The sequence below is a fragment of the Zalophus californianus genome, chromosome 15, assembly GCF_009762305.2.
Source record: "Zalophus californianus isolate mZalCal1 chromosome 15, mZalCal1.pri.v2, whole genome shotgun sequence".
NCBI lineage: Eukaryota > Metazoa > Chordata > Mammalia > Carnivora > Otariidae > Zalophus > Zalophus californianus.
In genome coordinates, this window is record NC_045609.1 from 62,334,159 (window position 1) to 62,352,021 (window position 17,863).

At 46.9% G+C, this 17,863-nt stretch overlaps 1 protein-coding gene across 1 annotated transcript in view; it reads left to right on the forward strand.

Annotated features, from left to right (window-relative positions):
* The first annotated feature begins 1,745 nt into the window (after positions 1–1,745).
* NEURL1 (neuralized E3 ubiquitin protein ligase 1) overlaps positions 1,746–17,863 on the forward strand; it is a 77,647-nt gene continuing 61,529 nt past the window's right edge. Inside the window, exon 1 of the mRNA XM_035724363.1 lies at positions 1,746–2,378. Within this exon, the coding sequence (XP_035580256.1) occupies positions 2,294–2,378 (85 nt within the window). The 5' untranslated portion in view covers positions 1,746–2,293. The remainder of the gene's footprint in view (positions 2,379–17,863) is intronic.

Genomic DNA, 17,863 nt, shown 5'->3' on the forward strand with positions numbered 1-17,863 from the left:
GTATGTGTGAGTCTGCGTACGCTTGTGTAGAAGTGAATGTGTGAGAGTGCAGAGGTGTGTGTGCAAATGTGTGAGTGTGCTGCCATTCAGAGCCCATGGATTTCTGATGCATGAGTCATGGTTTGGGAGCGAGCCTCGGGAAGATATGCCCATAAATAAGACAGCACCCCTGACCTCCATGTCCATTCTGCAGCTGACTGGGCGCGTGATCTTGGGCATCTAAGAGGCTGGAGGCAGGGGTGGGGGCTGTCTTTCCCTCCAAACCCCACAGCGCAGCTGTCATGGATATTTCTAACTTGCCTGGAGTCCCAGACATTTATGGATGTGATCCTGCAATGGGTAGGGGTCAGGGGGCAGGGGAGGGACATAAAGAGCTTCACTCCCAGGGATCTTAGTGGAGTTCTGCTGGCAGGCAGGCAGATTCATCCATTCCACAAGTATTTTTTGATAGTCTGTCACGTGCCGGGCACTCTCCTATGGGCTGGGGACATCATGGTGAATAGAGGTGACCTGCCCTCTTGCCTCACAGAGCTTATGTTCTAGTGGGGGAGGCAGAACATAAATAAGGGGGAAAGGCTACTTTCACCGTAATCCCTCCTCCCCCCAAAAAACCAATAATGGTATGGGAAGTGGCCGAGGTGGTGGGGGTTCTTTAGTTGGGGTGGGCAGGGAAGGTCAGGTGGTGACACGTGAACTGTGCCTGAATAATGAGGAGCCATCATATGGAGACCTGAGGGAAGAACCTTCCATAAGAGGTTGGATGAGATGCTTGTTGTCAGCTCACACCCTCACTGGATTCTGGATCAAAGTTGCTGAAGTCAGTCAGAGAACTAGAGGGGACCTAGAGGAGCAGGAAGGCAGATTCTCTCTCCGGGGGGACCATGGTTCATCTTCCACCCCAACAGACAGGGAGAAGGAGATATCCTACGTCCAGGTAGAAGGGGAATGGCTCCCTTACCCAGCTGGAGGATAAAAGAGTCATGTGAATAGATAACTTGCTGAAGCCCCTTCCTCTAGGAAGCCTTCTTTGATTGCTAAGGGCCACAGAGGCTTGGCTCACCCCACCTCTTACAGCTGACAGAACCACTCAGTTCAGAGTTGGTGGTTCTCTCACGGTTTGACCCTGAGAGCTGTTCCCCCAGCTTGGCCAGGAACCCAGTCTCCTAGGTCCTCTCTGTATTCACCCAAAGGCTCCCAATGCGATGTGTGCAGTGACTGGATAGCTGGGGCTTCTTGTCCTGAGCCCCTGCCCCAGCGCACCCTCAGATGTAACTGAGGGCCAACGGTCAAGTGCTTTGGTTTCTAATCTCACCCCACTCATGAGTGAATCAACCATTCACCCATCAAATTTTTTTTCCTTGAGCTTTTACTGTGTTCCAGGCCCTGTACCTGGCGCCAAGGGGACTGTAAAGTAGAGCTAACTCGCCCTGCGCCCGGCACCCAGGGAGCTCAAAGTTCTTGCTGTTTCTCTGTTTTCAAGCCCGAGCTCCACTATCCGTGAGAGGAATGAGCCCAACTCCCGGAGCCCCGGTATCTGCCTGGCCTCTTCCCCTGACCTGGGCCGGGCCCCCAGAGCCGCGGAGAACTTGTGGCAGCGGGAACGAGGCGCGCCCCTGGGCCACATCTGGCTGAGCGGTCGCGCGCGTGTCACTAAGACGCTCATTCAACGGCGCAGCTGTCACCATAACAACCGGAGCGAGGGAATCCTGGCGACGGCTGCGGGCAGGGGGCGGGGGCGGCGGCCGCTGGAGGAAGCCGGCGGGGGCGCCCAGCACGCCCCGCGCTCCACAGAGCCCCGCTCCATGCGGACCCGCCGGCGGGAGGGCGCCACGCACGTCGCCGCAGCGGCCGTCCCCGCGGGCGGGGACCGAGCCCGCCGCCGAGCCGCCCGGCGCTCGCGCCGGGAGCCCTGACTCTATGGCCCGGGGGGAGCGCGCCGGAGCCTCCGCGCCGCCCATCACCAGCGGGAACCCGAGCGCCAGCCCGAGGAACAGGGGAGCCCAGGGCGCCGCCGGCCCCGGCCCAGGGGCCCGCCCGCGGCCCCCGCCCCGGGGAATGGCAGGCAGGTAGCCGGCTCGCGCGAGGACTGCCGCGGCGGGCAGGCCCTGCCGAGGACGGCGCGGCCCCGAGAGAAGGAGGAGAGCGGCGGCCCGCCCGCCCCCGGCCGCAGCCCCGGCACGGCCCTCCCCCGGCGGCGCGCGCTCGCGCGCGCACCCATCCGCACACCGTACCTCCGCTCCTGCCCAGCCTCTCCTGCCCCCCGCGAGTGCCGAACCCCCTGGGGCCGGATGCCATGGGTAACAACTTCTCCAGTATCCCCTCTCTGCCCCGAGGAAACCCGAGCCGGGCGCCGCGGGGCCATCCCCAAACCCTCAAAGGTAAGGAAGTCTCCGCCGGGCCGGGCGCAGCCGGAGGACTGGGACGCAGGTGGAGGGGCAGGGAGATGTTGGACAGGTGTAGTTGGGGAGGACGGGCAGGTGCCACCTGTTGTGCGTATTTGGAGACTCGAGGTGCGCATCTGGCCCTAGAGGTGGGCCAGGGGTGGGGGGGGGGGGCTGCTGGTGGTGATGTTGGAAACCGGGAGGATGGCGTTCCGTGGGGTCTGCGCAGTTTTCTCTGCCAGCACTGGGAACGTCACTGGAGTTAACTCAGGCCATGATGCTAGGCTAGCGTGCAGGCGTTGGGAAGGGCATCTGCCCAGTGGGTAGGGGAGTGTGGCAGGATGCTCAGGCTGGCCAGCTGTGCTTTTCAAGGGAGGCATCTCAGTCTCCTTTTTTAATCTGCCCAGGGCTGGAGAGGTCACGCTGGAAGCACTAGTTGCATTTCCAAATGGACGGTCTTAAAGATCCAGGACTGACTTACAGCAGCCTGGAAGAAGGGGCCAAAGCTGATGGCCTCTGGAGTCCTCTGCAGCTGTTGACTTTTTGCATCCACAGACTCAGCTTGTTTTCCGGTTCCTCCAAAGGCCAGATGTCCAGCTGGAACCTTAGAAAGGAAAGGCTGGGAGCCTTGAAAGAGAGGAACATTTACCAGGAATGTCTTTGCTGTCTAAATCCCCAGACCTACCCAGCACCCGCAGGGAGGCCCTAGGCCCTGTCCTCAGCCCTGAGGCTTCCAGTGCTGTCTCTGACCTTTGCAAGACCCAACTGGGTCCTCCCAGGCCCTCAGACCCCACTGATACCCTTCAGGAAGCTGCTTTTCTATCACCCTTGGAACCAGCTAGCACTTGTCCTGGGCATTCTGATGACTAAGAGCTAGGAAGGGAAGCCCCTGGTCTTCCACAAAGAACCACCCACTTCTTCAGTCCCTTGCGTTGTGAGAAGGATAATAGTCATACCCCTTGACAGAGTGTTAAAGTTTACAAAGAACTTTCACAAACACCTGTTCATGCGAGGGAGGAAACTGCTCTGGGTAGTCAGCAAAACTAATCGAACCCATTTTACAGTGGAGGAGAACCAATGCTTGTTTTATGTTCCTGAAGCCAGCGAGAGGCAGAGCGAGGCTGCAGAGCTGTGTCTTCTGACTTGGAATTCTGTCCTCTCTTTCGCTGGACACTTAACTTTCCAGACTGGGAGAGAGGAGAGACAGGACCACTGTTCAGCGTTCTAACTCCAAACCTTTCAGAACTTCCACTCTCACTCGGTTTGGGAAAATCAGTGGGTTTGTTGTGTCTCTCTGGAAATTAATATGGTGGTACATGTCAATCTTTTTTCGTAAAATAACACATTCATTGGCCTTGTGATTCTCCTTAGAGGAACTGATCCCGGCAAAATGGAGATCCAGGCAAATACTTATGCATCAGGTGAAGATGTTCACGGCAGTGTTATTTATACTCGGAAAACAACCTAAATGCCCTGTAATCATGGTATATCCTCTGGGTGGAGTATTATGCAATCTTTAAAATTGTATTTTTGAAGAATATTTGATGACTTGGGAAAATGCTCAGTGCAGCATAATGACAGTTGAAAAAAGCAAGATACAAAGTTGTATAGGCTGTGAGAGCCCAATTTTGTTAAAAAAAAATGAATGCAAAAAAAAAAAAATCAAACCTTGGAAAGTTTCCAAAATGGTAACAATGGTTTTCCTCTGGGAAATGGGATCATGTAAGATTTTTTCTTTTCTTTTTTATACTTCACTCTTTTTAAAAAATTTCTACAATAAGCAAGTATTTTTTTATCATCAGAAATAAGCTGTAAGTATTAACATGGATAAAGACTATTTCTGAGTATTGGAAACAGATTCCTAATGATGGAGGAACCTGTGGACATCCTCCTGTTCAATGTCCTCTCTCACAAGTGAGAAGAATGAAGGGAAGGGAGAGTGATTTGCCCACTTACTCAGTGCATCAGATGGCGAAGTTGGGCTGAACCCTTCAAGGATAGGGCAGCTGGGCCAGTGAGTTGACTTGGGGTTTAATTGCTCACAAACTGCCCCAAGAAGGCTGGCCTGCTCCATCCCTGACCCTAGGGAAGCCCAGAGAAGGCTTTGGTAATTGTACCCCTTTTTACCTAAAATGTGGAATTGTGGGGATGTGAGGTCTCCGTGGCTAGGGTCTTCAGCAAGGGAGGGAAGGGGCAGGAGAGGGTCTGGGATCCTCCTACCTCCCTGCCCCCACCCCAACTTCCTCCTCTGCCTGACTCCCCACCTATGTGGCCTGGGAAACCTCCCTTATGCTGCCTCCCTGGTTTACAGGGATCAGTTTCTTCTTCTAGGGGACTAAATTGTGGTGAAATTCTCCCCCTAACTGTCTCCCTCCCTCTGCCCATCTCCCTTCAGGCTTGATTTACCAGAATCCACTCTCTTCTCCCTTCCCACACACCTGCAGGAGGTGGCCATGAGAATTTTGATTCTGCTCCTTCCAAGCCTGAAATGAAGGATTAGAGTGTGCCCATGACGGCCATCTATGGGTGCCCTCTGTCCCTTGCCCAGGTTCCACTGATCCTGACTTCTCCCCACCCTAATAAAGCCATCAGCTTTATTCTGTGATTGTTTTAGTGTCCATTCCAAATTCCCTTCTAACTGTATCAGCATTGACCTAGTAGTCTTCTCTGATATATCACTGGTCATCCAGAATTCCATTCCAATTCTATTGGTGTTGACCTCGATCCTGGCTGTGATTCTAAGCCTGTCCACCCAGACTTCTGCGCAGATTGCTTATGTACTCACCCTGAATCCAGCTCTAATTCATATCAGTATCTATCTTAGAAATTTGCTGGGGGTGAGGAACTCTCGATTTTTTTCTCTCCTTCTATAATTGCAATCTCTATTGATTCCTTACCATTTTAATTAAAACAACTGGAAGGGGTCTGGCATAATAGGGACCCTGGGACACACTGGAGAGCAAAGATTGGTTTGGCTGTCAGTCCGACATAAAATGAAGCCCGTCCATCACCTCTCAGGTGGTAGACTTTGGTGTTCTCCTTGGAGACACACTGACTTCATTGTTGGTGATTCCCACTGCGGTCTGAACAGTGTTGGTCTAGGAGTATCCAGGAGAGAGATCCAAGGCATAGCTCTGGGCTTAGGACCAAGAGACAGTTACAAGGAGTTGCTATGTGCCTGGCCTAGAGGTGAGGGCTTCTGACATCCCTGTACATTCATAGGCTGAAGATCTATCTGAAAAGGCAAGGCAGGTTTGAGCTGGACATGGACGGAACTGCAGAAACTGGATAGGTGACAAGGGGTGCAGCAGGCGTGCTAGGGTATGGAGAAGAGGGTTGGGAAAGAGACGTACAGCAGAGGCTTGGAGGTGGGAATCAGTAGCTGTGTGTCTATATTCTCAATGAGGGGCACAGGGTAACTGGGGCAAGGGGCTCATGCTTCATGGAGACAAATACAGAGAATAAAGAAATTCCTCCTTTCCCAGTTCTTTCTGAGTGCCTGCTTGCTTGGTGTATGTGTTGAGGGGAAGGTAACTAGGAAAACCCTGTGGAGGGCTATCCAGCCCCAGTGGTCACCTATAGATGAGGATTGGATGGGCCACCTCCCATCTTTTTTTTTTTAAATTGTAGTGAAATTTACATGAAATCTACCATTGTAATATTTTATTTATTTTTTGTTTTATATATTTTAGAAAGAGAGTGAAGGAAAGAGAGTGGGGGAAGGGGCAGAGGGAGAGAATCTTTAAGCAGACTCCCTGCTGAGCACAGAGCCCAACGTGGGGCTCAGTCCCACGACCCATGAGATCATGACCTGAGCCAAAACCAAGAGTCGGACACTTAACCGGCTGAGCCACCCAGGTGCCCTCATTTTAGCATTTTAAAGCGTACAGTCCAGTGACATTTAGTACATTCGCAGTGTTGTACAACCACCACCTCTATCAAGTTCCAGAACATTTTCATCACCTCAAGGGGAAAGCCTGTACCCAGTAAGCAGTCACTCCCCATAACCTCCTCCCCTGAATCCTTCGCTAAGAATGCTGCCCAGAAACACTGACCTAGGAAGTGGTGGCACTGGGACTTCTACCCAGAACACCAGAGCCCACGGGGGAAAACACATTGGGGCTTTCTTTTCCCTGACCCTCCGGGATGGCATGTGCTCACTGCCAAGATACGCACATTGAGGGTCAGGCACTGGCTCTCAATCACAGAGGCCAAGATGGAGGCAAGAGCAAGAAGAGTGGGGGGAGGAGGGCAGGAGCTGGGCGCTGCCCAGGAGATGCCAGGGATGCCTCTATCCTGGTGTGCCAGCTGCCTGGGCCTATTTCTTGTTGGTCTGTGACTCTCCCAAGGGCTAGAGGCTTAGGGGCTGCTTATCACTGAACTGGTTGCTTTGGCAACCCTGGGCAGGATGCAAGTGGTCTCCGTGGTAACGCCTGGGAAATCTGCCTATGGGGATGGAGGGAAATGGACTGGCCAGCGGTCAGGCAGGGTGGCGCAGGCCGAGGTGGGCTAGGCTGCTGAGATCAAAGGCCTTTGGGGAGGGTCAAGCTTATGGAATAGCCTGGGCTGCCTGTTGGCTATTCCCCAGCAAGCCAGAGTCCAGAGGCCCAGGGGAACTGGGGGCCTGCCTGGCGACGCCAAAGGCACCAATGCCCAGGAAGTGGGAGGAGATGGGGGTGAGAGTGGGAAGGTGGGGAGAATATAGCTTCTGGATGACAGATCCAGCTACAGGGTTTATTAAAAGATGCTTATCAGAGGTCATTACCCAGATCCTGCTGTTTTGGGAAATGAGCAGGTGCTGACGCCTGTGGGGAGCTGGGCAGGGAGAAAAGGTCTGGGAGAGGAGAAGGAAATAGATAAGAGTCACTGGCAGGCAGATGGGAGGCCTTGGTTTTCTCTCTGCTGTAGCTGCAATTGGGGGTAGGCCGGGCTCTGCACTGGGCTCTGGAACTGAGGTTCTCCTAGGGTGAGAGTTGGGGTTCCAGGAATGCTCTGATGGGAAGGGCTCATTCTGTTGTTTAACAAATGCATACTGAGCATTGACGATGGGCCAGACACTCTCGTAGGCATGAGAATACAGTGGTGTACAAAATAGATGAGCGTTTGCTGCCACGGCTGCCATGAAGCTTCCCCTCCGGTGGAGAGACAGATGGGGAGAAAAATGACAAATGAACAAAAATACATCAGAATACGATAATAAGTACTAACATGCTATGTGCTGGAGTCTGTACTAAGCTCTTTACACCTATTATCTCATTTATTTTTCTAAAAGATTTTATTTATTATTTTAAAGAGAGAGAGGGTGTGTGTGTACGTGAGTGGGTGGAGGGGCAGAGGGAGAGAGAGAATCCCAAGCCAACTCCACGCCGAGCACAGAGCTGGATGCAGGGCCCGATCCCATGACCCTGAGATCATGACCTAAGCCAAAATCAAGAGTTAGACGCTCAGTCGACTCAGCCACCCAGGCGCCCCTTACCTCATGTAATTTTTAAAACAACCTTGTGAAGGAAGTATGATTATCAACCCCATTTATGGATGGATAAACTGAAGCTTAGAGGTTAAGCAACTTGCTCAAAGTCAAATGGCTGATATGAGGTGGAGCTGGGATTCTGGCCAAAATCTTTCTGATTTTGAAGCTACTGTTCTCTCTTTCTCTTTTTAATACAGGCATACTTAGGAGATATTGTGGATTGTGTTGCAGATCTCTGCAATAAAGTGAATATTTTAATAAAGTGAGTCAAATGAATTTTTTGGTTTCTTAGTGCATATGAAAGTTGTGTTTATGCTATACTGTAGTCTATTAAGTGTGCAGTAGCATTATGTCTAAAAAACAGTGTATGTACCTTAATTAAAAATATTTTATTGCTAAAAAAAGTGCTAACCATCACCAGAGCTTTCAGTGAGTTGTGTTCTTGCTGGTGGAGGGTGTTGCCTTGATGTTGATGACTGCTGACTGATCAGGGTGGTGGCTGCTGAAGGTTCAGGGTGATTGTGGCAGTTTCTTTCTTTTTCTTTTTAAGATTTTATTTATTTGAGAGAGACCGTGAGTTTGGGGAGGGAAGGAGGGAGAGAATTTTCAAGCAGACTCCTTGCTGAGCGTGGAGCCCGACACAGGGCTCGATCCCACGACCTAGGAGATCATGACCTGAAACCAAGAGTCAGACGCTTAACCAACTGAGCCACCCAGGTGCCCCTGTGGCATTTTCTTAGAATAAGACAACAATGAAATTTGCTGCATCAATTGACTCTTCCTTTAACGAATGATTTCTCTGTAGCATGTGCTGTAGCATGTGGTGCTAATTTGATAGCACTTTACCCACAGGAGAACTTTTTTCAAAATTGGAGTCAATCCTCTCGAACCCTACTGCTGCTGCTTTATCCACCAAGTTTATGTAATATTCTAAGTCCTTTGTTGTCCTTTCAACAATCTCCACAGCATCTTAAGAAACCACTTTGTTCATCCATAAGAAGCAGCTCCTCATCTGTTAAAAGTTTTATCACGAGATTGCAGCAATTCAGTCCCATCTTCAGGCTCCACTTCTTATTCTAGTTTTCTTGCTATTTCCATCCCATCTGCAGTTATGTCCTCCACTGAAGTCTTGAACTTCTCAGAGGTATCCATGACGGTTGGCATCAACTTGTTCCAAACTCCTGTTAATGCTAACATTTTGACCTCTTTCCATCAATCATAAATATTCTTAATGGCATCTAGAATGGTGAATCCTTTCCAGAAGGTTTTCTATTGACTTTGCCCAGATTGATCAGAAGAATCACTATCCTTGGCAGCTACAGCCTTATGGAATGCATTTCTTAAATAATAAGACTTGAAAGTCAAAATGACTCCTTGCTCCATGAGCTGCAGAATGGAGGTTGTGTCAGCAGGCATGAAAACAACATACATCTTGTTGTCCATCTCCATCAGAGCTCTTGGGTAACCAGATGCATTGTCAACAAACCATAATATTTTGAAAGGAATCTTTTTTTCTGAGCAGTAGTTCTCAACAGTGAACTTAAAATATTCAGTAAACCATGTAGTAAACAGATCTAGGCTTTGTTGCTCCATTTATAGCACACAGGCAGAATAGATTTAGCATGATTCTTGAGGGGCCTAGGATTTTCAGAATAGTCAATGGGCACTGGCTTCAGCTTAAAGCCTCCAGTTGCATTAGTCCCTAATAAGAGAGTCAGCCTGTCCTTTGGAGCTTTGAAACCAGGCACTGATTTCTCCTCTCTAGCTATGAAATTCCTAGATGGCATCTTCTCTAATAGAAGGCTCTTTTGTCTACATGGAAAATCTGCTGTTGGGTGTAGCCACCTTCGAGGATGATCTTAGCTGGATCTTCTGGATTCCTTGCTGCGGCTTCTACAGCAGCACCTGCTGCTTCACCTTGCACGTTTATGTTGTGGCGATGGCTTCTCTCTTCAACCCTCGAGAACCCACCTCTGCTAGCTTCAAGCTTTTCTTCTCCAGCTTCCTCACCTCCCTCAGCCTTCGCAGCATTGAAGAGTCAGGGCCTTGCTCTGGATGAGGCTTTGGCTTTAAGAACATGTTGTGGTTGGTTTGATCGTCTGTTCAGACCACCAAAACTCCCTCCATATCTGCCATCAGACTGTTTTGCTTTCATATCGTTCATGTGTTCACTGGGGTAGCACTTGCAATTTCCTTCAAGACCTTCTCTTTTGCACTCACAGCTTGGCTAACTGTTTGGCACAAGAGGCTTTGCTTTCCCTATCTCCCACTTTCCTCACTAAGCTTAATCAGTGTTAGCTTTTGATTCAAAGTGAGAGGTGCAAGACTCTTCCTTGCCCTTGAACACTTAGAGGCCAATGCGGGGTTGTCAATTGGCCAAATTTCCATATTGTTGTTGGTAGATCAGTCAGAACACATACAACATTTATCGGTTAAGTTTGCTGTCTTATAGGGGTGTGGTTGGTGACACCCCCGAAAGATAACCGATCACAGGTCACCATAATAAATATAATAATAATGCAAAAGTTTGAAATATTGCGAGAATTACCAAAATGTGACACAGAGACACGAAATGATCAAATACTGTTGGAAAAGGGCACCGGTGGACTTGCTGGATGCAAGGTTGCCACAAATCTTCAATTTGTAAAAAAAACTCAGTATCTGCAAAGTGCAGTGAAGTGAAGCACCATAAAACGAGGTATGCCTGTAACCTCTTTCTTTAGAACAGTTTTAGATTTACAGGATTATTGCAAAATAATATGGGGAGTTTCCAGATACCCTGTATCTGGTTTCCCCATTATTAACATTTTAGTATGGAAAATTTGTGACAAATAATGAACCAATATCCATACACTGTTATTAACTAATGTCTGTACTTTATTCAGATTGCCTTCGTTTTCCCAATGTTCTTTTTCTGTACCAGGATCCCATCCAGGATATCACATTATATTTTTAGGTACCATCTTACATATTTAGTTGTCATGTTTTCTTAGGCTCCTAAGATAATTTCTCATGCTTTCTTTGTTTTTGGTGACCTTGACAGTTTTGAGGATTGCTGGTTAAGTATCTTATACACTGCCCCTTTCTTGGGATTTCTCTGATGTTCTTCTCATGATTAGATTGCTGTATAGGTTTTGGAGAGAGAGACCATAAAGGTGAAGTGCCATTTTCATCACATATCAACGATGTGTGCAATCAACATGATTTATCCCCGGTGAAGTTGACCTTGATCACTTGGCTGAGGTAGTGCTTGTCTGATTGCTTCATTGTAAAGTTAAAGTTATACTTTTCTCCCCTTTCCGTATTGCACTCTTTGGAAGAAAGTCCCCTTAGCACAGCCCTCACTTAAGGGGTGGGAGTTATACTTCATTCCCTGAGGCCCGAGCACTACTTTATTTTATTTTAATTTTTTAAAAAAGATCTTATTTATTTATTTGAAAGAGAGTGAGTGAGAAAGAGCACATGAGCACGGGGAGGGAGAGAAGCAGACTCCTCTGCTGAGCAGGGAGCCCGATGTGGGGCTGGATCCCAGGACCCTGGGATCATGACCTGAGCCAAAGGCAGACGCTTAACTGACTGAGCCAGCCAGTGTTCCCCACCAAGCACTACTTTAACTACTCTGTCACCTATTTCTTTAGTTACCTGGTCAGTTATAACATCAGTTACATCTGGATAAGGGCTGTGAAAGAGAAGACTGTGGAGCCAGTGGGGGAGCTTGATGTGGTCCTGGGGTCTGGGAAGCTTTCTCTAGGGAAGTGATCTGAGGATGAGTAAGGCTTGGCTTTATGTTCTTAGAGGGGTGCTCCTGGCCTATTGGGTGTGGAACTGTTCATTTAGCACCCCTGTCCCCTGCCTGTTCAATGCCACTGGCCACCTTAAATGTCACTGTGACATAAAAAAAAAAAAGCTCTCCCAAGGTTTTCTTTTCTTTTTTCTTTTAGTTCTAGTATAGTTAACATAGTGTTACATTAGTTCCAGGTGTACCATATAACGATTCAGCAATTCTAGAATTACTCAATGCTCATCAAGATAAGCGTACTCTTAATTCCCTTCACCTCTTCACCCATCCTTCCACCCACCTCCCCTCTGGTAACCATCTGTTCTCTCAAGTTAAGATCTCCTATACTTTTAAAAGCACCCCAAAGGGGGCAGTGCCACCCCTAATTGAGAGCTTTGAGCTGGGTGTGGAGAGCAGCAGTGAAGACTTCCTGGCAGGGGGCCTAGCATAAGCCCTCGTGCTTGAGGGCAGAGTTTAGAGTTGGCTCCTGCTAACTGTGGGGGCGATGAGCCCAGGCCCATGTCATCCTGACCCTCTGGGCCAAGGAACTTTCAGCAGAAAAATCATTAAAAGACCACTGCCTTGTCTCTCTTCCGTGGTCACAGAGGCTGTCTGTGCAGGGCTGGGGCAGCAGGAGGAGAGAGGGTCTTTCCTGGGCTGCAGGAAAGGTCGAGGGAAGTGTGTCTGCTGGCTTGTCTGTGTGGCTTTCTTTGCCTCGGGTGCCCCGGAATGCCAGCCTGGCTACCCCAGAGGCTGGGGAGGGGACAACGAAAAGGGAGAACGTCGCCAGGAGGAGGTGTTGTCTTACGATAAGGGTGGTGGCAGGTCCACACGCTCCTGGCTTTCACCTTCATCTTTCCCCTGTGGCTTGCCCTGGTTTCTCCCCAGCATCCACTGAAAGGCGGATCTGCTCCAGGGGATGGGTCAGTCTAGAGTGTGTGTCCATCCCAGTGAGGGTGTCCATCCAGGTGCCTCTGAGAGTGAGGGGAGGAGGCACTTTGCCTTGATCAGAGTAAGTAAAACTGCAAGGATGCTCCAGCTGATTTACTTCATGTGCTGGTGCCCTCTTGGTGCCCGACATGGAGCTGGGTATGGAGAACTGAGATGTGAATACTGGGCATCGGGTCTGCCCTTGAGGTGCTCACAGCCCAGCCTTATTTAATTCAGACATCCATCTGTATAGACAGAAGGGTCCTGGAGCCCTTTTTCTCCTCTATGTCTGCTTTCTTTTCCTTTCCCTTTCTTTCCCTGGTCTTCCCAGCAAATGCTCCTTGGAACACATTCTCCCTGGGGCTAGAAGAGTGGCAGGTGGTCAGGTGGAAGGGCCGGTGGCCCCTGATTTTGAACATCAGAACCCAAATATACCATAGAGACTCTTTTGTTCCTGCCTCCTTTCTCAGCCCCAGTTTGGGGTTCTCAGTCCTGGAGAGGGAAAGTGACTTGACCAAGATCATACAGCTGAATTGGACCAGGTGGTATTGTGGTCTCAAGGCTCTGACCTTGCAGGATGCTAATGCTCTCCAGAGTTGGCAGAAGTAAACTCCAGAGGGACAGCCTGAATGCTTGCCCCTGCCGTGCTATGTGTTGTCCATAGGGGAACTACTGAAGGGCTTTAAATGGAACAGTGACAAAATCACTTCAGTGTCTTAGAAAATTCTGGGGCAAGAGAGGAGCAGGGCAGGGCCAGGCAGGAGGCTTGTGCAGACCACCAGGAGAGGAGACAGGTGTGGCGTCTGCCAGGAGGGGGCAGTGAGCAGTGAGGCCAGGGGATTGACTTCAGGTTGAAGATTTGGAGGTGGCGAGGGAGATAAGAGGAGCTGCTTGTGTGGATACATCTCTGGGGATTCTGACTTCCAAGGTAGTGGTCAGGGAAACACCCAGTGACCCGGCCTGGAAGAGCTTGCATGCACAGGGGAGGGTGAGCCTCTTGGGAGGTCAGGTGTGTGCGATGTGTGGGTGTTCCCTTGAGTGCTGTGCCCCACCCAAGCTTTGAGGTCTTAGAGCCAGGAGGAGAGACAGGTGAGCAGGGCATGGCTGGCCCTGGGCTCTTAACTCCATCTCTACCACCTGGGAAACCATCAATAATTAATATTCCCTCTGCCTGTCACAGGTGGCTCCTGCAGAGAGGGAGAGGCAGGGTGCTGGCACCTGTGGGGTGATGTGCACCTGGCTTCTGCTGGCCTCCAAGCCAGGGGCCTTCAGTCCTGATGTAGCCAGGCTTTCTCAGGTGGCTCCTTGCTCCCAGTGTACACACACAAACCATGAAAGGTGGCCATAAATCAGCCGGGACAGGCCAAGGTTGCTCTGGTTTTCCCAGAGTGAGATCAAAGCCCCAGACCTTCACCCTGGGGCTCTGTACTTATTAAATTACTAAACTGTCAAGGGAGGGGAAAGCGGAAGGGATTGGATAGATGGCCATATAGTAAAACAGAATGCAGAAGAATGGGCTGAGAAATGAAGCAGCAGGTGGTGCAGATCACTCTTCAAGACAGAGATTTCATTTCCTTTGGATATACCTCCAGAAGCAAGAATTGCTTGGTAGTTCTACTTTTAATTTTTTGAGGAACCTCCATACTGTTTTCCAAAATTGCTGCACCAGTTTGCATTCTCACCAACAATGCACAAGAGTTCCCTTTTCTTCACGTCCTCATCAATATTTGTTATCCGTCTTTTTGATAAGAAATGTCCTAACATGTGTGAGGTGGTATCTCATTGTGGTTTTGATTTGCATTTCCCTGATGATTCGTGATGTTGAACACCTTTTCATGTACCTATTGGCCATTTGTATGTCTTCTTTGGAAAAATTACTCTTCAGGTCCTTTGTCCTTTTTTAAATTGAGTTACTATTATTATTTTCTTGTTTTTGAGTTGTAAGAGTTCATTATATATTTTGGAGGTTAACCCCTTATCAGACATATGATTTGCAGATATTTCCTCCCATTCCTTAGGTTGCCTTTTTATTTTGTTGATTGTTTCCTTTGCTGTGCAGAAACTTTTTGTTTGATATAGTCTTACTTGTTTATTTTTTTTTTCTTTCATTGCCTGTGCTTTTGGGATCCTATCCAAAAAATTATTGTCAAGACCAATGTCAAGCTTTTTCCCATGTTTTCTTCCAGGGGCTTATAGTTTTAGGTCTTATGTTTAAGTCTTTAATCCATTTTAGGTTCATTTTTATATATGATGTAAGATAAAGGTCCAGTTTAATTCTTTTGTTTGTGGATACACAGTTTTCCCAACACCATTTATCCTTTCCCCCTTGTGTATTCTTGGCATCTTTGTTGAAAATTAGTTAACCATATATACATAGGTTTATTTCTGCATTATTTTATTCTATTGATCTATATATCTGTCAGTTGGAGTGGGCCCCTTACTCTTGTTCCTGATATTAAAGGAAAAACTTTTAGCTTTTCACCACTGAGTTTGAGGTTAGCTGTGAACTTGTCATGTATGACCTTCATTATATTGAGGTACATTCCATATATACTTAATTTGTTGAGTCTTTGTGATGAAAAAATGTTGATTTTTGTCATATGCTTTTTATGCATCTGTTGAAATGATCATATGATTTTTTATCTTTTATTTTGTTAACATGGTATGTGATATTTATTGATTTATATATGTTGTACCATTCTTGCATCCCAGGGATAAATCCCACTTAATCATGGTGTAAGATCCCTTCAGTGTGCTGTTGAATTCAGTTTGCTAATATTTTGTTGAGGATTTTTGCATCTATGTTCATCAGGGATATTGGCCTGTAGTTTTCTTTTCTTATAGTGTTCTTATCTGGCCTTGGTATTAGGGTAATGCTGGTCTCATAAAATGACTTTGGAATGGTTCCTTCCCTTCATTTTTTTGGGAGAGGGTTTGAGAAGGATTGGTATTAATTTTTGTGTAAATGTTTGATAGAATTCACCAGTGAAGCCATCTGGTCCTGGACTTTTCTTTGTTGGGAGATTTTTTTTTTTTAAGATCTTATTTATTTATTTGACAGAGAGAAAGAGAGAGCACAAACGGGGAGCTGCAGGCAGAGGGAGAGGGAGAAGCAGACTCCCCGCTGAGCAGAGAGCCTGATGCGGGGCTCGATCCCAGGACTCTGGGATCATGACCTGAGCCGAAGGCGGACGCTTAACCGACTGAGCCACCCAGGTGTCCTTTGTTGGGAGATTTAAGAATACTTTACCCAGCAAAGCTATCCTTTGGAATTGAATGAGAGATACAGACATTCCCAGACAAAAAAAAGCTGAAGTAGTTCACAGCCGCTAAACTTGCCTGACAAGAAATGCTAAGGGAGTTCTTCAAGCTAAAAAGAAAGGATACTAACTAGTAACATAAAAACATATGAAAGTATAAAATTCCCTGGTAAATGTAAATGTATGGTCAGATTCAGGATACTCCAATATTCTAATGGTAGTGTATAAATCACTAACAACTCTAGTATAAAGGTTAAAAGACAAAATAATTTTAAAAAGCTATAATTACAATGATTGGCTAGTGGATATACAATATAAAAAGATGTAAATTGTGACATCAAAAACATAAAATGGCTGAGAGGCAGTAAAAGTGTTGAGCTTTTGTATATGAACAAAGTTGAGTTGCTATCAGCTTAACATAGACTGTGATAAGATATTGGCGTTTTGTTTTGTTTTGAGAGAGAGAGAGAGAGTGTGTGTGTGTGTGTGTGAGTGTGTGCGCGTGCTTTCACGCATAAGGGTGGGGAGGGGTAGAGGGAGAGGGAGAGAGAGAGAATCCCAAGCCGGCTCCATGCTGAGGCTCCACTTGGGGCTCCATCTCACGACTCTGAGATCATGACCTGAGCTGAGATCAAGAGTCAGACTGAGCCACCCAGGCACCCCTAGGTTGCGATAAGATGTTTTATGTAAACCTCATGGTAGCTACAAAGCAAAAACCAATGGTAGGCATAAAAAAAGATAAAGAGAAAAGAATGAAAACATACCACTATAGAAAATCATCAAATCACAAAGAAAGACAGTAAGAGAGGCAGAAAGGAGCAAAGGATCTATAAAATACCCAGAAATCAATGAACAAAGTGGCAGTAGTAAATCCTTCTCTATCAGTAATTACTTTAAATATGAATAGTCTAAATTCTCCAGTCAAAAGACAAAGAGTAGTTGAATAGACAGAAAAACAAGATCCAATGAACTACCCAAATATAAGAGACTGACTTTAGCTTTAGCTTCAAGGATACCCCTAAGCTGAAAATGAAGGGAGGGAAAAAGATATTCCAGGCAAATGGAAACCAAAGAAAGCAGGGGTAGTTCTACTTACAGAAGACAAAATAGACTTTAAGTACAAGACTATTATATAATGATAAAGGGATCAACTCATCAAGAGGAAATTAGTAAATATATATGCACCTAACTTCAGAGCACATAAGTAATATAAAGCAAATATTAACAGATCTGGAAGGAGAAATGGACAGCAATACCATAATAATAGGGGACTTCAGTCTTCCCCTTTCAACAATAGATAGATCATCCAGACAGAAAACTCAGTAAGAAAACAATGGACTTGAACTACACTTTAGACCAAATGGACCTAATAGACATAGACAGAACATTCCATCAGACAGCGGCAAAATGCACATTCTTCTCAAGTGCACACAGAACACTCTTCAGGATAGATCATATGTTATCCACAAAACAAGTCTTAACATATTGAAGAAGATTTAGATAATATCAAGTATCTTTTCCAACCACAATGGTGTGAAACCAGAAATCAATTATAGGAGGAAAATTGGAAAGTTTACAAATACGTGTAGATTGAACAACATAGTCCTGAACAACCAGTTGGTTAAAGAAGAAATCCATCGGGAAATAAAAAAAAAATATTGAGACAAACAAAAATGGAAACACAACATACCAAAACTTACAGGACACAACAAAAGCAGTTCTAAGAGGGAAGTTTATAACGATAAATGCTCATATTAAGAAAAAAGAAAGATCTCAAATAAAAAGCCTAATTTTACACCTCAAGAAACTAGAAAAAGAACAAACTAAAGCCAAAGTTAGTAGAAGGAAGGAAATAACAAAGATCAGAGTAGAAATAAATGAAATAAAGACTAGAATGATAATAGAAAAGACCAACAAAAGTAAAAGTTGGTTTTTTTTTAAAGATACATAAAATTAACAAAACTTTAGCTAGACTAAGAAAAAGAGAGAAGACTCAAATAAATACCACAGAAATACAAGGGATCATAAGAGACTACTGTGAACA